At 38.4% G+C, this 24544-nt stretch overlaps 1 protein-coding gene across 3 annotated transcripts in view; it reads left to right on the forward strand.

Annotated features, from left to right (window-relative positions):
• Positions 1 to 1262: 1262 nt before the first annotated feature.
• LOC117160150 (uncharacterized) overlaps positions 1263 to 24544 on the forward strand; it is a 48571-nt gene continuing 25289 nt past the window's right edge. Inside the window, exons 1-3 of one of the 3 annotated variants that reach the window (XM_076625316.1) lie at positions 1263 to 1480; positions 1585 to 2117; positions 19941 to 19996. In XM_076625316.1, the coding sequence (XP_076481431.1) occupies positions 19963 to 19996 (34 nt within the window). In that variant the 5' untranslated portion in view covers positions 1263 to 1480; positions 1585 to 2117; positions 19941 to 19962. Of the gene's footprint in view, positions 2118 to 19940; positions 19997 to 24544 lie in introns of all 3 variants that reach the window. The other 2 variants (XM_076625317.1, XM_076625318.1) reach the window with 2 other exon arrangements.

Here is a 24544-nt window from a genome sequence, read left to right on the forward strand (position 1 = left end):
CACCTCGTTATGCATCGAGCATGTGGTTAGCGCGTGACAAATTAGTTAACGATTTTTGGCAATATTTATTACAGTGAAAATTCCAATTTTAATACGGGAAAAACGATTTTATTCTCTTCTCGTGATTTATTATTGACTTTACAATGTTTCATTTATTTTTACACGTGGCGAATTTTTCTTCCTTTTGAGAATTCGATCTTGATCGATAATTACTTTCCATCGCAGCGGATGCAGATACAGTTCCTTTCAAGTTAATGTATTCTTTTTATTCCAAGGTTAATGTTCTAGCAAGTCGAGGTGTTAGAATTGCACTCTGCTGCATTTATATCGAATAACGAGTTCCTTTTACGTTTCTCCATATTCACGAAAGAAAATATTACTTTTGTCGCAGTTGAATTTGGGTAACGTTGCTGGAAACTACGAAGAAACTACGTTCATAATCAACTATGAAAGATTATACTACTATTCCTATTCGAGCGAAACGATGATTCTAAAAATTGTGAAAAAGTACTTTCGTAATGAAATCAGTATCGTTAAAAATATCATTAAATAAATACAATATTATGACGTACATGTGCTGGATGAAATAATTATTTTATTTTGATTTACATATAACACCTAATTTATTTCGCAAGGATTTAAAGGACTAATTTACGATTATTTGTGACAATCAATAACGTGCTTTGATATTTTTATTAAAAATCTACTTAATACTTCCATTCTCGAATGACGTTATCCTAACTTTTTTGTCATTTTGTCAATTTTTATTTTAGGTACTTAGAAATTGAGCCATAATGTTTGTACAAATACTTATCGCAGCCGCTATGCATCAGATCAACTTTGGATCGCTTATCAACTGTCGACAGCAATTCGACACTTTGTGTAATCTTCGCGTGGGTCGTGAAAAATGACCATTTTCGACGCGTAAAAGTTGGAGAAGTTGCGGTCTAAAAAAAAATACCTGAAAAATGCCTATACTCTAAAGAAACTTGCCAATTTTCTTAACCCACAGACGAGAGCTCGATGGACGTCGAAAGCCCCGTTTCCAAAGCGTCCGAATAATTTTTCCTGGCTGTCCACCGTATCCTTGGACTCGGTTTCCCCTCCACTCTGGACCGAGTGACAGAGCCGCGTAGAGAGGGAGAGAACGAGCGGGCCTGTCCTCAGCGCAACAGAGAAACTCGACCAAACCAGCCGAGCAGGAGAGAGAAGGAACAGATTTCGAGCTGACAGGAGGGATAAGAAAGCCATGCACGTACTCGGTTTCCAGTGGAACGACGACTTTAGTCTGACGACCGCTTCCACCGAGCGAGGTTGACAAATCTTCGACGTGTGTTCTTCACCCGTGTGTGTTCCCTCGTGCACTCGAAACCTTGAATTTCCCGCGTTCCCTTCCCCATTCTCATCTACCTCCAACCCCATTCACCAGTGCTCTTACCGTACTCCGTTAATTCTGAAAAAGATTCTTGAAAAGTGATAGGTAATAAATGGTCCACGTAATATGGTCTATGGTACCAAGACATCAAGCTTCGTCTTTTAACGAAATCATCGTCTTTTTTCTAAAATACATGGAATCGACCGTAGCTCGCAAGACACTCTAGCTGCTAGAGTCTTGATCCAGAGTCGGCCTCCAGGTGTTTGGAAACCGATCGTGGCACGTGCCGCAGTAGGAATTCGTGACTCGAAGAAATAATCGTCGACGTGTTCTGTGCAATCGCGGTTATTTTCGTGTCTGCGTGTGTGAGAGAGAGAGAGAGAGAGAGAGTGAGGGAGAGAGAGGGAGAGAGAGAGAGAGAGAAAAAGAAAGAGAGAAAGGGGAGAGGGAGAAAGTGTTTACTCGTGACGATACTCAGGTGAATAGAAGGTAATATCCAGGGACGGATCACAGAGGTTTGGATGGTGTTTCGAGGATCGATTACGGGGATGAGGGACTCGCGGGTGTCACAGAATGACTCGTGCACGTTGTGAGGGAGTCCGGTGCGGTAACATGCGCGAGATCCTGCGTGCTTCCAGGGGCAGATAGCTCGTTCTGTCGAGGAGAACATCCCCAGGGAGAACAACAGCTGAAAGAACCCTAGAAGATCCTGAAGGATTGAGAGTCACGCAGGACACCTCAGGTTCGTCGATTTTCCTTTTCATTCAGAATTTTCACCTTGATTTTAACAACTTAATTAATAGAATAACCAATTTTTAATGGATATGGTACATGTAGCGATACTTCGAAGAAGCTCAACTAATACCTTATAAATACATGATAGTATTTTTTTGCACTGCTATTTTTTTACTCGTAATATCGGTTTCAAGTCGTTAAAATATCGCTTTTGGACCATACAATGAAGAATCTATGTGATAGGAAACTTTTACATAACGGTGTATATGCATTTAGCGATCGTAATAATAGAAATTCGTTAGCTTGATAGATTTTCCGCGTTTTGAATTATAAAAGAGAAGTCTGTAACCTACAATTTCTAACTTCATTATTATTGTCTCAAAACGCAGCTTAGACTTGACTAATTACTAGATGAGTAACCGATTACTGGGATTCGTTCGTACATTAGTCAGGGTTGAGTAACTTTCTGAACGATTTTCTTCCATTTCTTTCGTCCAGAACACCTGGATCTCAACGCAAAAGGCTTTCGAAAATAGTGTCCGTGATTTTAATCTTAATTGCTAGCATTACGAGCACCTGAGCATTATAATACAACAGTATTTATAGACAAGCGAGTTATTAATGTGCGTCCCTACTTATGGTAATTTGTACAGAGAATTCCATTAGACTTCAAAATTAGTATAATCATTAGTTATCCATATACTGGCAAGAATAACGGAGAAATCCTGGTTTAAATAATGGACTTAGATCGATCGGTACAATTTTTATTGTTACACCTTTAAACGACTAGAATATACTCATCATAGCTTCCAGGTATTTCCAAATTGCGTTGTTGGTGTAATTTATTGTTTGTTGCTGACGTCAACATGCTTGAAATTCTTGGGATACTTCGTTCGACATTTTTTGGTAGGACAATATTTTTAATCGACGCTGATAACCAAATTAGATATATATAATAATCCTTACGTGTTTCATCGCGATCATCTTAAATGAAATTATCTATAAATCTCGACACTATCAAATTTCGTGTTAGGTATTTAATGGGCCATTAAGTTTCCCAAATTAACAACCGCAGATAGCCAACGTCGTTCTTTCCAATCATCGTTACTTCGCTTCGTCACGAGCATTCCCATAAAATACTTCATAAATTCTCTGTACCAAAGAGTAATTTAAACACCACCTACGTACTGATAATATTCAATACCTAATGATTTATAGAAATTTCTGAATCACCACGCGAGTCCTACAATAAGCTATAGATGTGTAGTATGAAGAATTTCAATTATTGTTATCTCATTTTTTCGCAAGCTTCCCCATAAAACGTTTCATCAATTTCGATCAGTCTCGCATAAAACACACAATAGCCTACAAAAATTTTGAAATTGCCACACGGGTCCCAGAATCGATTACGAAAAGTCAGTATTACCTTTCTATCTATCATTGCTTCATTTCCTTGTTGTGATAATGTTCGACACACAGTAGCTTACAAAAATTTCTAAATTACTATGCGGATCCCATAAGGAATTTCTACTTATCATTGATTCACTTCCTCGCAGACTTCGTTACAAAACAGTCCACAAATCTCGACACACGTCCATTAGAACACCATATTGCCAATATACTGGAACAGCTGAATGCTTCCTGAAGTATCAGAACTTAAACCAATTACCAGTAGTACCCACTATAAATTTAACGCCACATCTCTAAATTACCACGTTTGAATCTAGCAGAAGCCGACATTAGTGCAGATTTTCCATAGGGAAGTACCAAGCAATCAGTTACACCACGTTGCTCTAGAAGTGATCTCTAGCGAGATCGTGTTTGCATAAATGCTGTTTCGATCGGTAAAAAGGACACGTTAAGTTAACGCGGAACTGTCTCTGGACTTTGCCTCTGCTTACTCGAGAATCGAGATCGCATTAGTTTAACGATGACGCCAATCGAAGCGTTGCAATGCAATGGCCAAAAGTAACAATTTTTAATACCAACAAAGGAAGTGTATTTTTCTTAATTTTGTCATTTACGTATACTACTTCTAATAATTCTAACAAAGAACTTGTTCGTTTATGCTACTTACTTTCTCACATATTTTACGTATCTATGTCTTCGATGCAAATACACGATCGCTTTAATCATCGCTACTTCTAGCGTTAATTTATCGACGCGTACGTCAGGATAGCGCCGTCTGACGGGGATTTTTTCGCGGGTAGGGTCCGCTTGTCAGGTTAGCCACCTGTTGCGCAAGGGAATCCCCTCTACGGCCAGCGGTGTGGAATCTTTATTTTTGTCTAGCGAGCTGCGACGGCGGCATGGCATTAAGAAAGCGTGCCTCCGCGGTGTCACTGATTGATGACCACGCGAAGACAATTCAACGAGCATCTCCCCTTCCTGGAGCCGTGAAATGAGAGACGCCACGCGCAAATCAAAGTCGATGACGTAGGCTCTTTCAGGGGAATTTATTTGGAAAGAGCAATTAGAAACTTTTCTTCTTTTATTCTTCTTAGAGTTCTTAGAGTTGAATGAATAGGATGAAAGTTCGGTAGCTGTGATGGGTTTCGTTTGACTTGAACGAACGTTAGGAGATTCTTCTATCTAGGTATGCTTGTAGTAGTATTTCAGCGATATGTTTAGCAGTATATTTGAATCACATTTTCTTGATTACCCTGTTATCTTAAATTAAATTATCTCGTATCGACGTTCCTCGACCGAATCGAATCTTTACTCAATGAACAAAAGTTCATCCCACTTTGATCCTGTTTTGACTTTTAAAATGTCATTTACCTAATTTGCAAGGAAATAGAGGAAAGCCTGAACGAAAGTAACGACAGCCACGGATAAGTGATTAAAATCGATTTATTTCGGAAGCGTGCGATTCCTAGGCAATGTATAATCAAGGAAAACGTTCAGTCGATTTCTATAATCGCCATGCTAGTCGTTTACATCCCGTGGATTTATTCGCGTATTTAGAACGGGGCATCGACATTGCCTTCGATAGCGAAGATAATACGCGAGCTGCTTTGATTTATGGTACCTTACCATGAAGTGAAACGGAACCACTAGATTTCTCGTTGTTAGATAACGTCGTAAGCAGGAGTGCTTTCTTACTCGCGCCGCGAGAAACGCGATCTGGATTGCAAATCGCTTGTAATAAATCTCGCGAATCAATAACAAATAGAGCTAACGTTGCTGATCGATGTTTCATCGGAATGTTCGATATCAAAGCCATTGTAAACACACTTATTAACACGTTTGACGAATTTTTGCAATTTTTTTATATCAGATAATTAATTACTTTAATGATAATTATAGCATATTGATTCACCATTTCGGCCTTCAAAAATTAGTCACTGAAATATTGGAAAGTTTCGAAATTCCAAGGGTCGAGGTCATTGTCATCGAGGATCGAATCAGTGACTGGATCTCTCGCCGATTATCGTCCTTTTGTTCTTTTCTTTCGCCTTCTTTCCGCCGCCTGCTCGAGCGAAACAAGAAAAAGAATGGAATCACTGGCAGCTGGTGCTTTCTACCAATTAGAAACCAGCGATAGCGGATCGCCGCGAACAATTCTCGATTTTTTTAGCCTACATCGTGAAACGTCTATTTAAATGCCATACATCCTAGTGGATCACTGGATCTTTACGAGGAAAATCCTGTTGCAATTTTTCCAGCAGGCAAGTTTATTGCCTCGCCTACGATCCAAGGATCGGTTTGTTGTCGTAAGGAATTATGGCAGTATTTTATCCAAACTGGTTTTATGCGTTTCGTTTCGTTTTCTCAATGGGTAATTGGCTTTCATTTAAAAATGTAATTAGATAGAAGGTCGATCAGTAGAAACGTACATACGTACATGCAAGGAGAAAAGTAAAAGCGAATGATATGAAAATTGATCGATAATTGTATTTTCATGATCTTGTATTATAATAATATTATTATCGGTGATATAGAACGTACGAGGAATAGATATAGTAAATACAACGCCGATAGTGAAATTTCTGCAGTGATACAACTAGCATGTCCCGTGATTGCTGCGACCCGCTCACGCTGGTTCAGACCAGAACTATAATGGTTGCTGCGCGTAGAAAATTATAGCAATTTGATATCAGTAATTTTGGTAATAATATTGCTAGTATTCTATAATAACGCTATAACGATATTATTAACAAGGATTAAGCTCAACGTAATCTCTGCGTGTCGCAAAAGGTGCTTGAAAGAGAAAACCTATGAGATTGAGCCACGAAAAGAGAGTTAACGAATTTTCATCAATTCTAATAAAGCTTTGATAGTAGCTACAATTTCTTGAACTGGAAAGTAATTTCTCGATAATACGAAAATTTTGTCATCGAAGAATTTTAGTCCAATCTATGGCGTATAGAGATTTGTCAAAGTGCGTATTAAACTAAAAAGGGACGAAAATTGAATATTATTGATCTTTCTAATCACCAAATGCTTTCGGATAATGGTTAGCTCAACGGGATAGCTTTCGATTTATCGGTGATTACCCATTTCATATTTCGCGCCATATACCCGCGTGTATTTGGTTTCTTTTGTGACTGGCGGAACACAATGAACCACGTAATCGAAGGGATAGCGTAAATTCCATTGTTCGCCGTTTCAATTTATGCGGTTCAATTCGACACAATAATTTATTGTTCGGGCCGTGAATGAACGCCTTTCTCCGGCTGGACCACACTCGTAGAACCGGTTTAGAACCGTGAATCGTCTGTTGAATTATCGAACGATCCGCCATAGGAGAAACGATTTTCATTAATGAAAACCGTTTCTGGATATCGTACAGCCCAATTAATGAGCTTTCTCGTGAATTTATACTGGTCTCGTTTTAAAGATGAATATTGCTCGTGTTAAAATCCTATCGATCCCAGACGCTAATGATTTTCATTCAATTATCGTGTGTCGATTATAGTCTTGAGAATTCTTATGGTTATTTATGCTTCCTCAATCGGTATATTGGTAAAATATACGGCGCTTTCTACGGTGCTTGGAAAAAACACTTTTCTTACGAGCCTGCACTTTTTAAATTATACTCTCGGTAACACGAATTTGCATAAATATCCGCAGTCTAACTGCTCCAATTACTGCGAGAAACGACTAATAACAGGAATTCCGACGACAGAAAAGAAATTACGATAGTTGCAAAGATATCCCATTTAAAAAAAAAACGTTACTGTGGTCACGTCAATCTGCTTTCAATAGAAAATTGCTTGTGTCGATTTAAAGAAATTATTCATGCTTAATAATCGCTATCAACACTAACAACACCAGTAACAGTCGTTGCAATATAATAGCGACAGAAATTTCTCCCTAAACAAACAGCGTCGTTAATTTCATCCTAACGATGAAAAAGTGGCACGCGACAATTTTAGAAAACCGCGTGAAAAGATTGGACAACAAATGGCTGACATTTCACTGTGCCAGTCAGTTACATAAAGCTCGCTGTGTGTTTCCGAATCGAAACAGAGAAACTTGGACTATCGAGTAGGATATTGCCATTGCGGCGCGGCAACAAGAAGACCAGAACCGCCAGAAGCGATAGTTGCTGGACAACCGGGTAACCAGTTAGCTTTCGTTTTCGATAACCACTTGTTCAAATGTCTGCATTCTTTCTAAAGGTCGGTAATCGTGCGTAAGACCGCCAACCGTGAACGAGAAAAATGCTCGATATCAATCAATAAACCCTATTTATTTTCTACATTTTCGGTCATAATTATCTACTCGAGCCTGATCTGCTTTATATTCTACTTTCCTTTTTGCAATTGCACGCTGTGGGCTTGATACGTATAAAATAATCGAGACTATTTGATAAATTCTATTTATCCTGCGTCCTTTTGCAATTACGCGTTCCGTAGCTGAATACGTATCACAGTTAATTCTTGTAGCAACTTGTTTAGTTAATGTATGGGGATCGCGGAAAATGTAAAATAATTTGTTGCTTGCGGAGATATAGCGATTAGAGGGTAGAAAATTGCTGGATTTCGCGCAGTGTCATTACTAGAGCTTTCCATATACGAAGATCGTCGAAGGACTATCTTATTTTATCGCATTGATAAAGATTATAATTTTCTGAAGTCTTTGGATTATAAATTCTATTTGATAAAATCTCGAGCGATCTACATAATAGTATATAGCAAATATTTCAAGCTTCTCGTCTGGCTGGATATTACGTAAAACACGACTCGGAACAGGATTTCTTGGGTAATCGAAAGAAATAAAAAATATAAGGCGCGCGTACTCGAAGTAATATGCAAATGCGCGGATTCGAGAACGACGGTTTTACTCTTTGCTCTGCTTTCCTCGTAATTCGCGTCTTAGATAATACGGTGAAAAATACCGAGTTTTGTCACTCGCCAAGTTATCCGCGAATCGCAAGCCAGCCAGCGACTATTGATTACCCGGCGATGACGATCGACGCGTATCGATTTCACATTTCCTCGCGAGACACCGTCACTTCTCCTTCGGAAAAACGTGTAACGTGAACAGAAAAGCTGGAAAAATCGATTGAAAAAATTGAATTTGTCGTTCGATGTGTGAAAGATGATTTACAATTTTATTGAAAACTAATCGATACAGAAAATTGCTTTTCAGATTTAAACGAATCTTTTGTAGAAATTTTGCATTGGAATTGATATTTATAATTCTTTGGTTCTCATTTCGAATTCTCCCACTTTTCAATAACAAATTCCTAAAATATTATTAATCTGCAAATAGTAAAATATTTTAAAAATTCCTTCTATCGCAAGATCACTAATATTAGCGAATCTTTTCTTCCTCGTACCTATTCGTGTTCGCAATTCTTCGACCAGACGATGAATTCACACTATCCAATATCGTGAGAGTTTTCCACAATGCACTTAGAAAGTGTACAAAAAGTGCTGCATTCCTTTTTTCCCTGCTTTTCTTGTTCTATCCGTTCGCGATCGATAACTCTCTAACGATAATCGATACCGTGTTACGTAAGTCGGTTTTTACTCGGCAAAATGTATTGTGGTACTTTCCCGAATGTATCGTATTACGGAAAGAACGGTTCTCACTGTGCATTCCATGGTTTTACCCCTTTTCTTCTTCGTTCTCGAAACCGCAGTTAGAAAAAACTTCTTCCTTTACACTTCATTACCACCACTTATATAAATATTCGAAATCAACGGGTTTTGAACGATAATTTTATCGTATGGTTGGCTAATTGCCGTTATATAATTGTATAAATTATTACATAATCATATAGATACACGTGATCTAAATGAGTAATATAGTTCGCGATTTTGAAATCTTGCATACCTAGTTTTAGTGAAATTTTATTTGTCTTTCTTACTGAAGCGAGATTCATGGACGCGAGATGAAATACTCGAGCTGGAGATTATTCCATGTACAAAAATGAGTCGAGAATATGGAATAATGTTTTCTCGATGGAGATCTCGTTTTTGAGAAAACCGGGTTTGAAAATTTGCCAAATACGCGTTCGCTTGGTTAACTTGCGATATTTCGGATCCAATTTTCTCGAAAACGTAGCTCCGTCGAATTTATCATTGTTAATTTATCGCTGGAACTTGTGAGAAAATTTTTCACGAAACATTCGAAGATCGAATCAATGATCCGTGCAAGCGCGAACGTGGCTTGAGCTGCTTCGAGGACAGCGAAGCGTGCAGCGTGAATCAGGCATTACAAAATGCAATGTCCGGCCTTGTACCTCTGCTTTTCATCTGGATTCACTCGTAAGCTTCTTTTTTCGAGTTTCAACTCTCAGATTGACTTTCAACAGCTGAGGCACAGTTTCACCATCGTTACGCCTGCTCCATTCAATAAAGCCGTCAAAGAAAATGGAAAACGTCAGAGCCCTCGGTGAATCTACTTGAGACTGAATCGAACCAAACACGTTAATCGAGCAGCGTTTCAACGAAGATTAACGGAGACCGACGATTTCGTTCTTCTTACTAGCTCGAGTATTACGTTTTTCTAACAAAGTTCTAGTTCTCTACAGATGGTCTCTGAGAGTAAACAGCTTTCTCTCGGCAAGACATGTAACAATATTTTAATTCGTGAAATGCAATCCTTTTGAAAAAGTCGAGTCGAAAATGTGGAATAAGTTTTCTTGTAGCAGGTTTCGTTTTCAAGAAAATTGATTTCTAAAATGATCGTGGCATCGTTATTACGAACTGACTATAAGTTATAACTTTTTACAATAATATATATATATATGTACTATATCTTCCGCCACATGATTTATTTATAGAAAATATAACAATCTTTTGCGGTCCAAACTTGTAATTATCTCACGTTTAACTGCTTCACGTACTAATCTTGAATCAGTTAATCTCAAAATTGAGCTGTTAACCTTTATAACGAACAAGGAGGTACGAAAATTACAGTGGGAAAGACTGATTTGTAATGCAAATGAGACGCCAATAGCGATCGAGACCCGATCAGATTTTCTGTTTAATCGTCCAATCTCGTTTCTAACGCGATATCTCTTTTACGGAGACATCTGTGTTCTATTCGATGTTAATAGATTCGGTAGATGTTTCGCGATTCGAAGATAGCTGGGTGAATTCATTTCTCGTTTGCTATATAGCGTGTCTCGCTGAAATTAAGTATCTCCGATACTTTCACTGCTATTGAAACTATTGAAAAAAGTTTGTTCGCACAAGATTATCTTGAAGAGCGATCTAAGGCCACTGATATCCTTTGCATAGTAATAATATATTTTCTATCATTTTATAAGAAATGTATAGTTTATGATAAAAAAAACGTTAATTCATAAAAACATTCTGAAAATTATTAACAGGGGTTTACGTTATCTTATTTTATCGTCGATAACAATGAAAATGATCTAGACGTTCGATTTCAATGAGATACCCTGTGTATACACCGATACACTACAGTAACTCCATTCTCCGCTACGAGGATTTCATTTCCTCCGTTGTCGATTTCGAACGAATTCCTTTGGCTGGTCGATCTAATCTGACAAAATAGACACTGACAGAAATACGATGGGTATCGAAGAAGCTTCTTCTCATTCGATCATTCGTGAAAGTATTTCTGTTAAGCGCACGGTACCATGAAGCTGCTAGTTTGAAAAAATACAGCGACTGTGCATTTAACAATGAAAAATTACATTCTTTATTGCGAAAACATCGGTGTACATGGGTACTGTAATCAAACAAAATTTTATGCATTTTGCAACCCGGCTATGGAATCATCCAACCGTCGTCCAAATCTTAATCTTAACTTTGGCGAAGGCTTATGGTATCGACATTTGGAGGGTTGATTTTACCCCTTCAATTTGAGTTAAAAAAGCTTGCAGCCAAAAATGTTAGCTGTTAGTTGCGTTAGCACGGCAGAAGCGTGAAATTCGTTAAACTTTCAAATAGTCTAAATGCAGTACCATTTCTTGCTAAAGGTTCGAAGCCTAAAGTTTCTGTACGGTCTGCAATACATTTTGTGGCTCTGTGACGATCATGGCCAGATTACATAGCCGCGAGGTTCCTTTAGCAGGAACATAAGATTTCACGATTATGAAGTTTAAAGTCTCTTGACCCCGGAATGCTTCGTAACTATCCTGCAACTTCTGATTCATCTGGTTAAACGTTCTTATTCATCGGTCTTAAGATGGAAGATTCCGATAAATCGAAGATAGCTATCTTTCGAGCGAGTGAGTAGAAAATAGGCAATCGTTTCGAGAATCGTGAAATGCTCGTATCACTAGAAGATGCGCAGCAATTCCAAGATCAGCGAAATGAAATGGGTAACGGAAGACGGCAAAGTATGGAATAGAAGAAAGCAAAGAGCGAGCTGGGCTCTGAAGAACTCTGTCTATTACACACGACCTCGTTTACACCGGCGTTACGTGGGCGTGCAGTACTTTGTAACAACATGTAAACGTCGCCGAAACGATCGAACGTGTTTCGGCTACAGTCGTAAAGAGAAATTTACAGTATCGTATGAGAGTTCGATATTCTTTACGATTGACATCATCGATCCGGCCTTTTCAAAAAGGAGAAAGTGACTCTGTAATCGCTTTGAGAATTCATGTTGAGGTAACGCCCAATGTCAGTAAAAATCCAATCCCTCAAACCCTAAAGTCAAATTAGGACACTAAAAACCCAATATTTTCTCCATATCGAAAGATCATACACAGTTGCTACGAGAAACGTGCTATTGGCACGTCATTGTATTTATCGTGGCATTTACATATCAATCCGTTGACGATTAGCTCGTCATTGCATATGTACTTTGTATTACAGTATCATTGACATTATTTCTATACGTTTCTATTACTATGACGATACCGTGGAATATGTAGGATCAACTAAAATACGTATAGTAATTACTTTGAATTCTAATTTACACGTATGGTGAAAGATACATGTGAAAAAGGAGAGTATTTCATTTACTAATAGACCAATCTAATTGGTAAAATTTGTAACACACCAAAACAGTTGACACTGATTTACGTTGAACAGATTTGTAGCAGGATTTGTTTCCCTATTTCGTTGTCGAATGCATCGAAATGCGATCGAAGCGTGTCGCGACACTTCTAACGAATTCTAATGAATTCCTCGAAAGTGTCTGGCGAAAGGACGGACGATCGATTTATAGCCTGTTCAATTTTCACACGTGCATAGTAAAATAAACGAGGTTCGAAGTCTCGTAATAATAAAAATATTCGATTCTATGGTGACATGGTTATGCGATCATGGTGAATTATAATAACGTTCAGTTCGATTGGGAAAAATGTTGCAAGATCGAAAGTGTAAATAAGTTTATTTATCACGGTGCGAGCAGAAAATTGACATTTCACGGAGTCTAACATCGGGCGGTAGCTTTCGTAACCGTTTCGTAATCATTTATTCTGTTTTATTAAAGACGCGCATTAAATATGGATAATGTTACGCTGTGTGCGATCGCCCGATAGCGAATTTATTGTAACACGGAAACGCGGCGAGATATAAATGATCGGTTAACGCGGTTGGCTGATGTGGCCCTAGTGACTCACGGTGGAAGTGTAATTTCATTTCTTCGACGTTTTACATCGTAGCGATTAGAATTCCGAGTTACGCTTGGTGGTCTGTGCTTCAGATTAAATTATTCGTTGCAGAAAACCTTTAACGATAAGTATATCTGGTTATGTAGATGGCGATAAATATTACGAACCGATGGATTTAAGAATTCGAGAATTTCTGAATCAAAATGATTAGAAATTCAGGTATCTTTTTGACCAGGTATATTTTGAAATTCAAGTAGCTACATGGATTTATGTTCTTTGGAAACCAGGTATTTTTTAATTTGGATATCTAGAAATTCGGAAACCTTTTCGAGTTCAGGTACACAAACCGAGAGCTAGGAATTTAAATATCCTGGGACCAAATGTCTTTGGAATTTAGGCATTTTGAAATTCAGGTACGTAGCTCGGAATTTAGATACCGTGCAAGTTAAAATTCCGCAAAGCAAACGAAGAATTCTAAATTTAAAATTTTCAAGCAACTTCCCGAATTTGAAACTTGCAAAGAACCAAGAAACCAAGAGTTCAAAAATCTAATCGCACCATACACCGAAGCAGCGGATAAACGGACGAAATTATTATTCGAGGCAGGATCGATTTATCCCGTTCTTTGTGTGTTAATAAACCCGCAGAGTTCTGCCGAATTTCATTTGCTGAAAATATTGTCGCTCGAATTCCTCGACAGCGGGCATTTTGAAAGTGTAATAAGGCACACGCGAGTTAACCGTATCAATGTATCGGCGCTACGATCAACAAATCGGCCATTTAAGAGCGATCGAACGGAGAACGGAGATTTGTTTTGTATGTGTAACAATTTACATAATCTGAGTCTGCAATCGCTGGTCTAGCGGGGGTCTAGCTTCGATCAAACGTAAGGGGAAAGCCGAAAGTTTCGTTACAATCGTCCATTTTTCTTTTCGTTGGCTCTTGCACATAGTGTAAGCATAACGCGCAGAGTTGTGTATGGAAATAGTTACATTATCGTAACGCAATTTCTCTTGTCGCTACGTATTTTATAATATCTCATTGTTCCTTTACGATTCACATCAGAGTATTGTCTTGTTCGGCGAACAAAATATTTCGTTCGCATTATTTAATTTGATAAATATCTCAGTTGTAGGTTTTTGAAAGTTTAATCAGTCAGGTACTTAGAGATTTAGATTGGAATTCAGGTAGTGCGAATTGGAATTTAAGGACTTGGATATCTTGGTAACTTAAATACAATAATATTTGGGAATTTAAATGGATTAGGATTATTTGAAATTCAATTATTTTGGAAATTTGGATTTTGAGGCCTCCAATATGTTAGTAACTTAAACAATTAGAACTAAGATGTCTTGGGTATTTGAATATCGGAAACTCAATTCTTTATAATTTGATTTATTATTGACAAACGACTTAAGGACTTATACCGGTCCTTTTACTGTTACTTTTACTATTTCCTTGGATTCTCAGAAGTTAAATTGTATGAAAATATCACAGCTGAATGAAGAAATTTTTTTCGTTGAAAAACATGGTTTTATTCTTATTTTCTAGAACGTTTATACATATTCAATCGATGATCCAGATCTCCTCGCTTTCAACGTATTCGTTCTACGTGCAATCGCAGTGAATCAGCTCGAAGGATGGCTGGTTGAGAGCAGAGCGAATCTCCATTCTCTTTCTGACATCGCGTTGGTCTACGATTGCCGATTTCGTAGCACGATTCCACCTTCCTCGGACGTTATGTTTCAATTCGAGACGATTTTATGGAAAGTGAAAGCAAACGCAGCATCGTTTGCCAGTGATCAATTAGTCTTTGTCTAAATCGTACGATTCCCACGATGCGGGAGAGTAACTAGTCCATTTCGAGATCGAACGAATGTCGATCTAAATAGCCCATTGCAATTCTAAATATCTTTCGTCATAGAAACGCTGTTATAATTCTAAATAGTTTCTTGATATTCCATGGTCGATGAATTTTGCAAGACGCGCGTAATTTACGGATCCAAATATTTGGCATTCAGATAGGTCGAGAATTTAGGTATTTTCAAATCTCAAATATTTGGATGCTCTGGAAATTAGAATATTTTAAGCTGTCAAATCTTTGAAATTCAGGTAGAATTGGAATACATATATTTTAGGTTTTCACATATTTAGAATTTTGATGGCCTGCGAATTAAAATATTTTAGGCTTTCGAAAGCAAATTCCTAAAAGAAAATTTACCTAACAGAGACATGTCTAAATATCCAAAATTATATTTATATTTAGTACTCTAGTCGATTCATTTTCTATCCGGGAATACATCGGGAAGAATTTCATCCACGCGACGATTCATCCTTCTTTCTTACAACTTTACGTAACCAGTTAATTATCGCTGGGTCGATCGACTCTTCGTCGTGTTCTTCTTGCCTAATCGATCGCTATCGCGACGATACTCGGTCAAAAACATGAAAAGTCGAGCGCGCAGCTTTCTTTCTAGCCCTGAAGGAACACCTGTGTCCTCGGTTTATGTAAAAGCGCAACGATTGAACGAGCTATCGACGGAGAAAATCTTTCTAGAGCACACGGAATCCACTCGGGGATACATAAATCAGCCTCGAGATCGAGAGTTGCGAATCGAGGATTCTAGATCCGCGGATGAATGGATCGTGGACTACTTCTGTTTTCTTCGCTTCAACGTAAAATATAGTAAATAGCCAGCAAATGTATAAGAAGATTAACGTATGATAGCTTTAGATGTATCGTGATATATTTTCGTTAGAAAAATAAAATTGGAAAAATGAAAGTGACCGTAGTAGAACACAGCGATGCAAAGATCAAGCAAATGATTTAGTTCTTAATCTTGCACGTCTCAATTTTCTATTTCCTAATCTTCGATTTAAGGGTTAAGTCGTAACTCACATTACGCGTCAACGACACCTGTCTTTGTCTTAGGAAAAAAAATCTTTCTTCGTAAAAAGCGTAAAAATGTGCAAACGTTTCCTCGAACAAATTAACATTTCACCGTTCCATGGCTATTTCAATCTCGACCACATTACAATATTCATAACAGCGTCGTTAAGTGTCAAGGTAACGGCAACGGAGGATTTATTTGCCAACGAATGATTTAAGATCCTCCTCGAGCGCATCCTCGACTTTCTAAAACGATCGATCGACTTCGTCCCGGCACACAGAGTCATCACGAACTCGCCCTCGCTACGTTTCGAAGAAAACGATTTTCCCGAGACGATTGAACGTGTTACGTTATAGTCGAGTGGAACAATCCCTTTTCTGAACGGAGAACGGTCCTCGTTTCCGCTCGTAGATCGATCGACCGGATATTGCCCGCGGCCTCGCGTGTCGATCCTCGTCCTCCGTGATCTAGATCCTCCGGTGCATTCAGACGTTGTCCCCGTGGCTTCGCGCAGCTGGATTTCGGTCTTCGACTTTCTAATGCGAATTTCGAGTTTCGAAGCACTTTGTACGACTGAATGCTATTTGATTCAAAATGTATCTAGGTCAGATTAGATTAGCTTAAATTAAATCAAGTTAGATAGATTAGCTTAGGTTATGACGATAATACGTTAAATTTGATTAGATTTTTAGGTAGGTAAAAAGTTAAGGATTCGTGTAACAGCTTAATTGCAATCATCAATGAGACCCGTAATCAATTACGAAACGACCTGCTTAGAGGTTCTTTACACGAATTCACCTGCACATAATACAGTCGTCGCTAGTCAAGTAGCCTTTCCAGACGTCCTTGAATTTTCTACTTTTAAAAATAGAAAGGGAAAAGCAGAAAGAAATATTTACTCGGTACGGACATTTTTACATGTTTCTTCTCTTTGATCCTTACTGAAATAGTAAGTAGCTATGTAACAGTAAAAATGACTGGAAAGTACTATACTTTATATATTCCTAGCGAACTGTATTAGCAAACGAGTTTGATATCGTTGGAAAGTGTTTGATCCGCTACCAGGTCTAGTGAAATTACAGCGAGTGAAAGAAGCAAAGTTTTTTAGTTTATTTAAGTAAAGTTCCGTTCTCAGGTGTGAAGTATACAGTGCACAGGAATTATATAAACTGCGGTGTGGAACTTTGAAGTAAGATTTGATCAAAAACTGTTAAGTAACTCGAGGAAGAATATCGTAAAACAGGCAGATGTAAATCATTGTTCATTGTAATGAACTTTTATGTAAGGCAAAAAATTAAATTCCATTTTTTTTTTATATAAGACGAAAAATGATCATTATACGCAAGCAATACCAAAAATTCGTTGTACGAAAGCTTACCCGACGAATGAAAAGAGCGTAAAGTCGTTTGTAATGAGAAAAGTAACCATATGATTATCTGGCAAGTATCCAAAGGCGTGGCATCGATCGTTTTTAAACTGTACAACGTTCGCGATACAGAATCGGGGAAAGTCGTTCGCCATGGAAACGAGTCACGGCCGATGTGCCGGTTTTACGTAAGGTGAAAATCGTCTTTAAGGCGAAAGAGGATCGCCACGGATGCAAAGGAAAGAAAGAAACCGTGCAACCATGCATACGATCATATCTTGCATGAATCACAATTTTCATATAACTGCACATTTCCATTTCTCCCTGGGACAACGTAAACGATTCTTTAAGCTCGTGTATATTTACTCGAAATCTATCAAATGCTTACATTCGCGTTACTTCTTTGTCCTAAGAAGACGACAAACCGACGAGCATTATGTTACATTTTCCAAAGAAAAAGTTCCCATAAAACTTCCATATAAAACTATCGCATATAGGAAATCTATGAAGAACTTTTTCATTAATATCGAAGAAACAAAATTCTGCAAGTCCGTCAACTTCTTACGTTATCGTTGCTTCTTCGTCCTTAGAAAACGACGAATTACCAAACAGTATGTTACGTTTGATATTAAAAAACTCATTTCTCAGAGTTTATCAAATTTTTAGATTTTTGGTTCCACGAGGTCGCGGTACATGAAATTCCCGACGAGTCCTCGACGAATGGTTACGGTACAGGAGACGAAAGAGCACGGCTCATCAGGAATTGTACGCACGTTAATGGCGGCCGTGTTCCTCGATTTCGTATTCACCACGAGGGCCGCGATCGACCAAGACGTCGGTGGACGTTTTCGTGACGCGCTAAGCGAAACAAAATACCACAATCGGGTGGTTCATTCCTATTACAAGATCTGACGAAACTTTACTTGACTTTGTTGCTCTCGCTGGATCCCTCCATTCTTCGTTTCCAACGTTCCTTTCCCACATTTATTCAATGGCGATCATTTCACGGAATTTATTTATTACTCGTTCGAGCGCTTCGTCGATTGTAAAGCAAATCGGAGTTATCGATAGGTGTAGTTATCGATGCATTTGACGACGTTTGACATCGTTGGATCTTCAAGGTTTTCAAAAAATGAAATGAATCGAATTATACGTATATGAATGTAAGCTTTAACGATAGAAGTAAGATTAATGATAATTTTGTACTATGAAAATGATGCGATGGAACGAACTACGTGTAAAGAGCATCGAATCAATTTTGACATGAGATAGGAAGAGATTATTAATTGGCTCAGTACTTAAGCAAGGATCGCGAAAACGGGGAAAAGAAGTCTGCCGTGCCAGAAACAATTCCGTTGGCCGTTTTGTGGCTTGCAAAGAGGCACCGTTACCCGCTCGTGTTCCTACGTGCTCGACCTGAATTAATTCCGCTGCAACGCGGCCATTGTGCTCCGACGAGGACTTTCGAGTGCGCCACCGTTGATCCACTGCACATGTTCGAATTTTATCGATCCGAATGATCGAAGCTCTGACTTCCAGTGGCTTCGTTTAACCAGTTAGACGAAATTTCTTTTCTACCCTAAATTTTCTAGTAGTTTGGTACTCTCGTGTAGCTTTTTATTTGGTCCTGTTTGAAAAAGTTTGAATCCTGTTTGATAAAGTTTGGAGCAGTTTGAAGTAGTGGCATGTTAGATTTCGGAGTTTGAACAAGTTTGAGAATTGATCTAGGTGTGCTGAATGGCCGATGGATTATAAAGTTGGTACTTTTCTGTAAACGCTCGATGTATGTTCTCTTTTTCTCTTTTATTGTATTTCATCGAGAATAAGGAGCATTTACTAACATTGGAAAATTCATTCAAAACTACTACTCGATCGCTGTTTAGAGAACCTCGCTAAATTATGTGCTTCGCGGATAGGTTGCCCAAGAGCAGTACAATCGCCACAATTATCCGCGCATTTCACGTACGATCGGCTTAAACGTGGTCTTTCATAAGACTAATTGCTTTTAATTGATCGAACGGATGCAATGTTCGGGCAGAATCGAGGGATCGATCAGAAAATTCCCGCTTTTCAAGACTGACGAATGATAGATGGCAATAATGCAACGCTAAGAGATGCTAATTGCGGCTAAATTGCACGAAGGCGTACAAGAATCTCTGAACAAAGTAAATTCATTCCTATCCGCTCGGAAACTTTACGTATTCTCTCTTGAACCTGACCAGTGCATCTTTGAAACGTGTATTTTCATCTACGCTATCGCAGATCTCAATCTCTTCTCTATTTGAAAGAATAATTTCTAAATAATAAATATTTCAAATAATGTTACACTTACTATATGACAAATAATATATATATATATATATAATATATATATATATATATATATATATATATATAACGATTGACGTTACGTTATTTATTATAGAATAAATTCGATAAATTTATATCCAATATTGAACAAACATTTATTAATATCCACTAATTTATACTTTCATAATAATACCGTGAGAAAGTAAAATAAAATAAAATTTTTGCCAGAAATTTAATCACTAACCACGAAAAATTCTTCTGTTTCAGGCTGAAGGAATTGATCGTAGCCATGAACCTCGCGCTGCATGGATTTTTGTTGCAAGGTGAGTCTCGTCAACCTAATTCTCTCCTATCATCTCCCCTATCAATCTAATTTACCGATTCGAAATATTCGAAAGAAAGATGTTACCGTCGATTTGCCAGCAACAAGTTTAGTGGAAATTTCGAGTAAAATTCAACTCCCCTCGCGAATCAATCGTTGCCTCGGTTGCACGCATGTGGTCGAAATAATGGAATGCAATATGGTGCATCGCGGGAACAATGCATCCGAGGAGGAATACGCAGCCTCGGATCGAGGGTTGACCTAACTCAACTTGCCTCGTTGCATACGAGGTCCTCGAAAGTCGGAGGGAAACCGAACAATGCGTGGAGGAAGTGCAAATGGCTGCATGGAGTGCATGCACTGCATCCTTCTGTACTTTATCGCTCTACTACCTTCCATTTTCTTTTTCTTTTCTCTTTTTCACTACGTCCACTACGTACGTTTCAATACCATCCGTTAAATTAAATGTTGTTCTATCGTCGTTATCGCCATTGATGGTGGAAGAACATCTCATAACGAACTTTTCTTATATTTTATACTTTTAACCTGTGATAATAAGTATCATCGGAAATTGACGCATCTGACTTTTTCATATTCCGTATATTTAACCTGCGTAAATTTACGTTAACCTTTACGTTTAATCGGCGGATATAAGATACGTAAAAATTGTAAAATATTTGCCAGTGTCTCAGAAATTCAAGTAATTTTAATCGACATGTCCAATTAATGATCGCGCCGATCGATCCTAGTTGGTAGTCGCAAGGGAGAGAAATGAAGAAACTAATGGCAGGTTCTTGAGCAATTAGCGTTGCCTGGACAGAATGGCGTATGTGTGCACCGAAACTATTCGCGATTCTTCCGCCGTACGAGATTCTCTCCTTTCCTCCCATCGGCACGATTCATTCGCGATTCTCGTATCGTGGCCGACGTACGGTCTCGTGTTTACGTTCACGTAGGAAACACCTTGACTCGACACGAAAACCCAGTTAGTATCGCGATACACCATCTACACGCGAAGACGTGCCTCGTGATATCTACCACCAATTAGACACGTTTTTTGAATAATTTAATTACTTTGCTAGAATTTTTGATTAGATTAAATTTCCTTTGTCCCTTTTTTATTTTGCATTAAATATTGAATTATGCTTGTAGGATCAATGAAATTGTTTTTTAATATACCCGTTACTACGTCGTATTTTTCTTTCACTCTTACATTTGAAAACTCAAACCTGTACATCTGTTTCGTATATTAAGTCAATCATTTTTTCCAGAAAAGTCCTCGATAATACAGTTTAAACAAAATACTCCGAAACCGAATTCCTCTCTAAACGAAAATACGTACTTCTCAGTCATCCTCCCACGCTGTTTGCTAAAAAAAATCCCTGTGTGGTATAGTATACACGCCTTAAACCCAAATCAAAGGCTTACTATTCTCCACGAGAAACATTCGAGACTCTCGACAAGGCTTACAAGGAGGAAGATACATAAGTCGATTCACCGGAGACGGACGCAAAGGATTTTCTGGGAAGACAGGAGGATGTACGAGCCGCAATAAAATCGCAAACAAGTGGACGTACACTGACGTTCAAAAGTTTGGAATTTCTACGCGTTCTATAGAACCAGGAATTACCTTAACAGCTTTAATACCTCGGAAAATTCTTCGATGAAGGATATTTTGGGAGAAAGTTCTCAGGGCTCTGTCTCCGAATTTCACTATCTCAGAAAATTCTTTGGTAAAAGATACGTTGAAGAATTCTTTCGACAAACAGATTTTCTCGAGGTAATAAAATTGCCAGGCGATCGAACGTGCCTACGGATTCTATTCTAATTTCCTAGTTATTGATTTATCGTTAACTTTTGTGCAAATTAGGCAATACTCGAATACTGTTACTTCGAGTCGACTTATGAACAGTAGTGTATACGAACGTCCCACGTGGTTCGACCGCGATGCATACGTTTCACGGACGGATGTCCCACGAGGCTGCATTCCTTGCCCGATGCAACTTCCATTTAGCTCCTACGTGAATGTAAATACGCTTGTACAAAGGTGGATTCGCACGTTTCACGGCTGGTGGTCCAGAGACGCGACTCTTCCAACACGCAAATGGCGAGTGTAATGAATACAAAGCCTGCCGTTTGCGTCCAGACCAGGAATTTTATGTGTCGTTCCTCGGGGATGGCTTGTTTTAGTGTTCGAAGCTTTGACTATACGTATCCTGTATTTCTCGACAATGCAACGGCGGTAGGGTTTCTCGTGTTGAGATTAGCAATGTCTATGGAGACTGGAATTTAGGTACTTTGGGCATTTCAGATATTTTACTTCAGCTTTTAGATATTTTAGTCGAAAAATTACTTTGGAAAATATCGAAACGCACATGTCGTTGTAACATGCGTACATTGTAGGGAATGGTATAAAATCACTTTAGACAAATGCTCATTCGTCATTAAGAGAGAATATTTAAAAAAAAAAGAGAGAATTAATTGTTTCATGGGAGATAGATTATCTGACAGTTTGAAATCAATAATTCCGTAAAAATTTCAATTTACGCTGTCGTAAGACTTTCTTGAGGCGTCCCACGGTTGCATTTCTACCGAAAGATGAGCGAAAACCGCCCCCGCGGTTACTACACGAATGCAATAATCAATGAGTCATTCGTTGTCTACGAAACTCACGACTGCTTGCCTTCTATTGGCGATCTGTTCGACCTCTTTTAAGGTCGTTCGTACGTTTTCTCGTTACGATGCTCTCGTTCTGCGCAGATTGATCATCTTCTTAGGACCATGTCCTTAGATATATATAATTGCAAATACATCGACAACATTTGGAGCAAGTTTGTAAATGCAGTGGCAGCCAGCGACTCGATTAACGAGATTTCAGACTGTTCGCAATTCTGTCAAGGAGATTTTAAAGGAAATCACACAGTGACCGACAGAGTACCGAATAAATTAGCAAACGGATCGATTGGATTAGAAACGAAGTCGTAACTTGATCTAGGGAATCAACTGGAAAGCTATCAAAGAGATATCCGATACGGTTATAGGTTGACGTATATTTCTGAGAATACAGTTGCAAATTGTCAATGCAGTAAGGTTCAGCGAGTATAAACTCGCAGTGATTAATGGATTCGTGGGTAGTGAAATTCAGTAATGGATTTCTAATCGTAAAACAGATCGACTCTTGTTTTGAAACAGACTCTGATTTCGAAATTAGTTTGGAAGCCTAATGATATTTGAGATTATATCACGACCATGCTTATAGCAGCGAAGAATTATTTTGCACCGATAGTCAACGAATCTAAACGATATATTTGTTTTACCTCGTCTTGAGTTCCTTTTTCCAAATTGAACACCGCATAAGAGTACTAAAATTGCAATAACAAACGTTCGACCCTATTATCATGGAGAGAAGAAGTACTCGTCGATCGAAAAGAAAATGTCGATACACTGTTCGTTTGGCATTTCGAAGCGGAGTTATGATCCATTTTCCTTGGTTTGGAAAACGCGGAAATAGACTGGTATCTTTTCGATCGTTCGAGAAATATTCTTCCGCATTGTTCACGCTTCTGCCTGGAAGCGGCGTGCCACGCAACCCGGTTCGTTCACCATCGGGCAGGGACTTTCTTCTCTCGATCGCGATACGCCGCGATCAACGGTGCTCGTTTCCATGCGTGGCGTCAACGCGGCGCACGCCCTCGCATCGTAAACGTACAAATGATTCAACCATTTGCGAATGATTCATTCGCGACGTTGTTCGCAAATTCGTGCTGTCCATCATTCTCCTGTCTGCTTCATTTCGCTCACCATTTTGATACTTATCGAATGGTACAGCGAATATTATAGCGGTGTTATATTGCGAATATTATAGATTTTGAGAATTCGTATCTTTTATTCCTTGGATATCTTAACTTCTAAATGCATGTAATTGAAACTTAATTGCATAATCAGACTGCGGATATCGCGAATTCAATATAAATTCGACGTAACAAACTCGTTTCAACAAGTTCAGTTTTATAGATTCAATTGCATGAGTTCTACTTTATAAATTTGATTCAAGAAGTGTAATGTATCAAATTCACTTTCTAGATTCAATTTTATAGACTCGGTCTTATAAAATAGCTTTTGTACATCCAGTTTAATAAATACAGTTTATAAAATTCGACTTAGAATTCCCCGAATACAACTAAAGAAATGTGATCGAACAATGTTCCTTAAATGGTTAAACATTCGTTACGTAAGTAGACATTATTGCAAAGTATGCATTTCGTTAAACTTCTGATTACTCACACGCAAAAAATAATAATTTTAAATAAAGAATATTTGATAGTAGGAAAAATTAGCAAATTTACTGATGCGCTATAGCTGTATGCGTTGATATAAACGGAGCTCTACTTCTTCTTCTTCTCCTGTAGAATCTCCTACTCAGGATTATATAATCACGCATAATGTGCGGCCATTAATCGAAAGGTCGTCAAAATTGCGACCCCGGTCGCGGGTAACAGGCCTAGAAAGTCCAGAGAATTGTCCAGTCACTCTATAAATAACCAGCACG

The sequence above is a fragment of the Bombus vancouverensis genome, chromosome 16, assembly GCF_051014615.1.
Source record: "Bombus vancouverensis nearcticus chromosome 16, iyBomVanc1_principal, whole genome shotgun sequence".
NCBI lineage: Eukaryota > Metazoa > Arthropoda > Insecta > Hymenoptera > Apidae > Bombus > Bombus vancouverensis.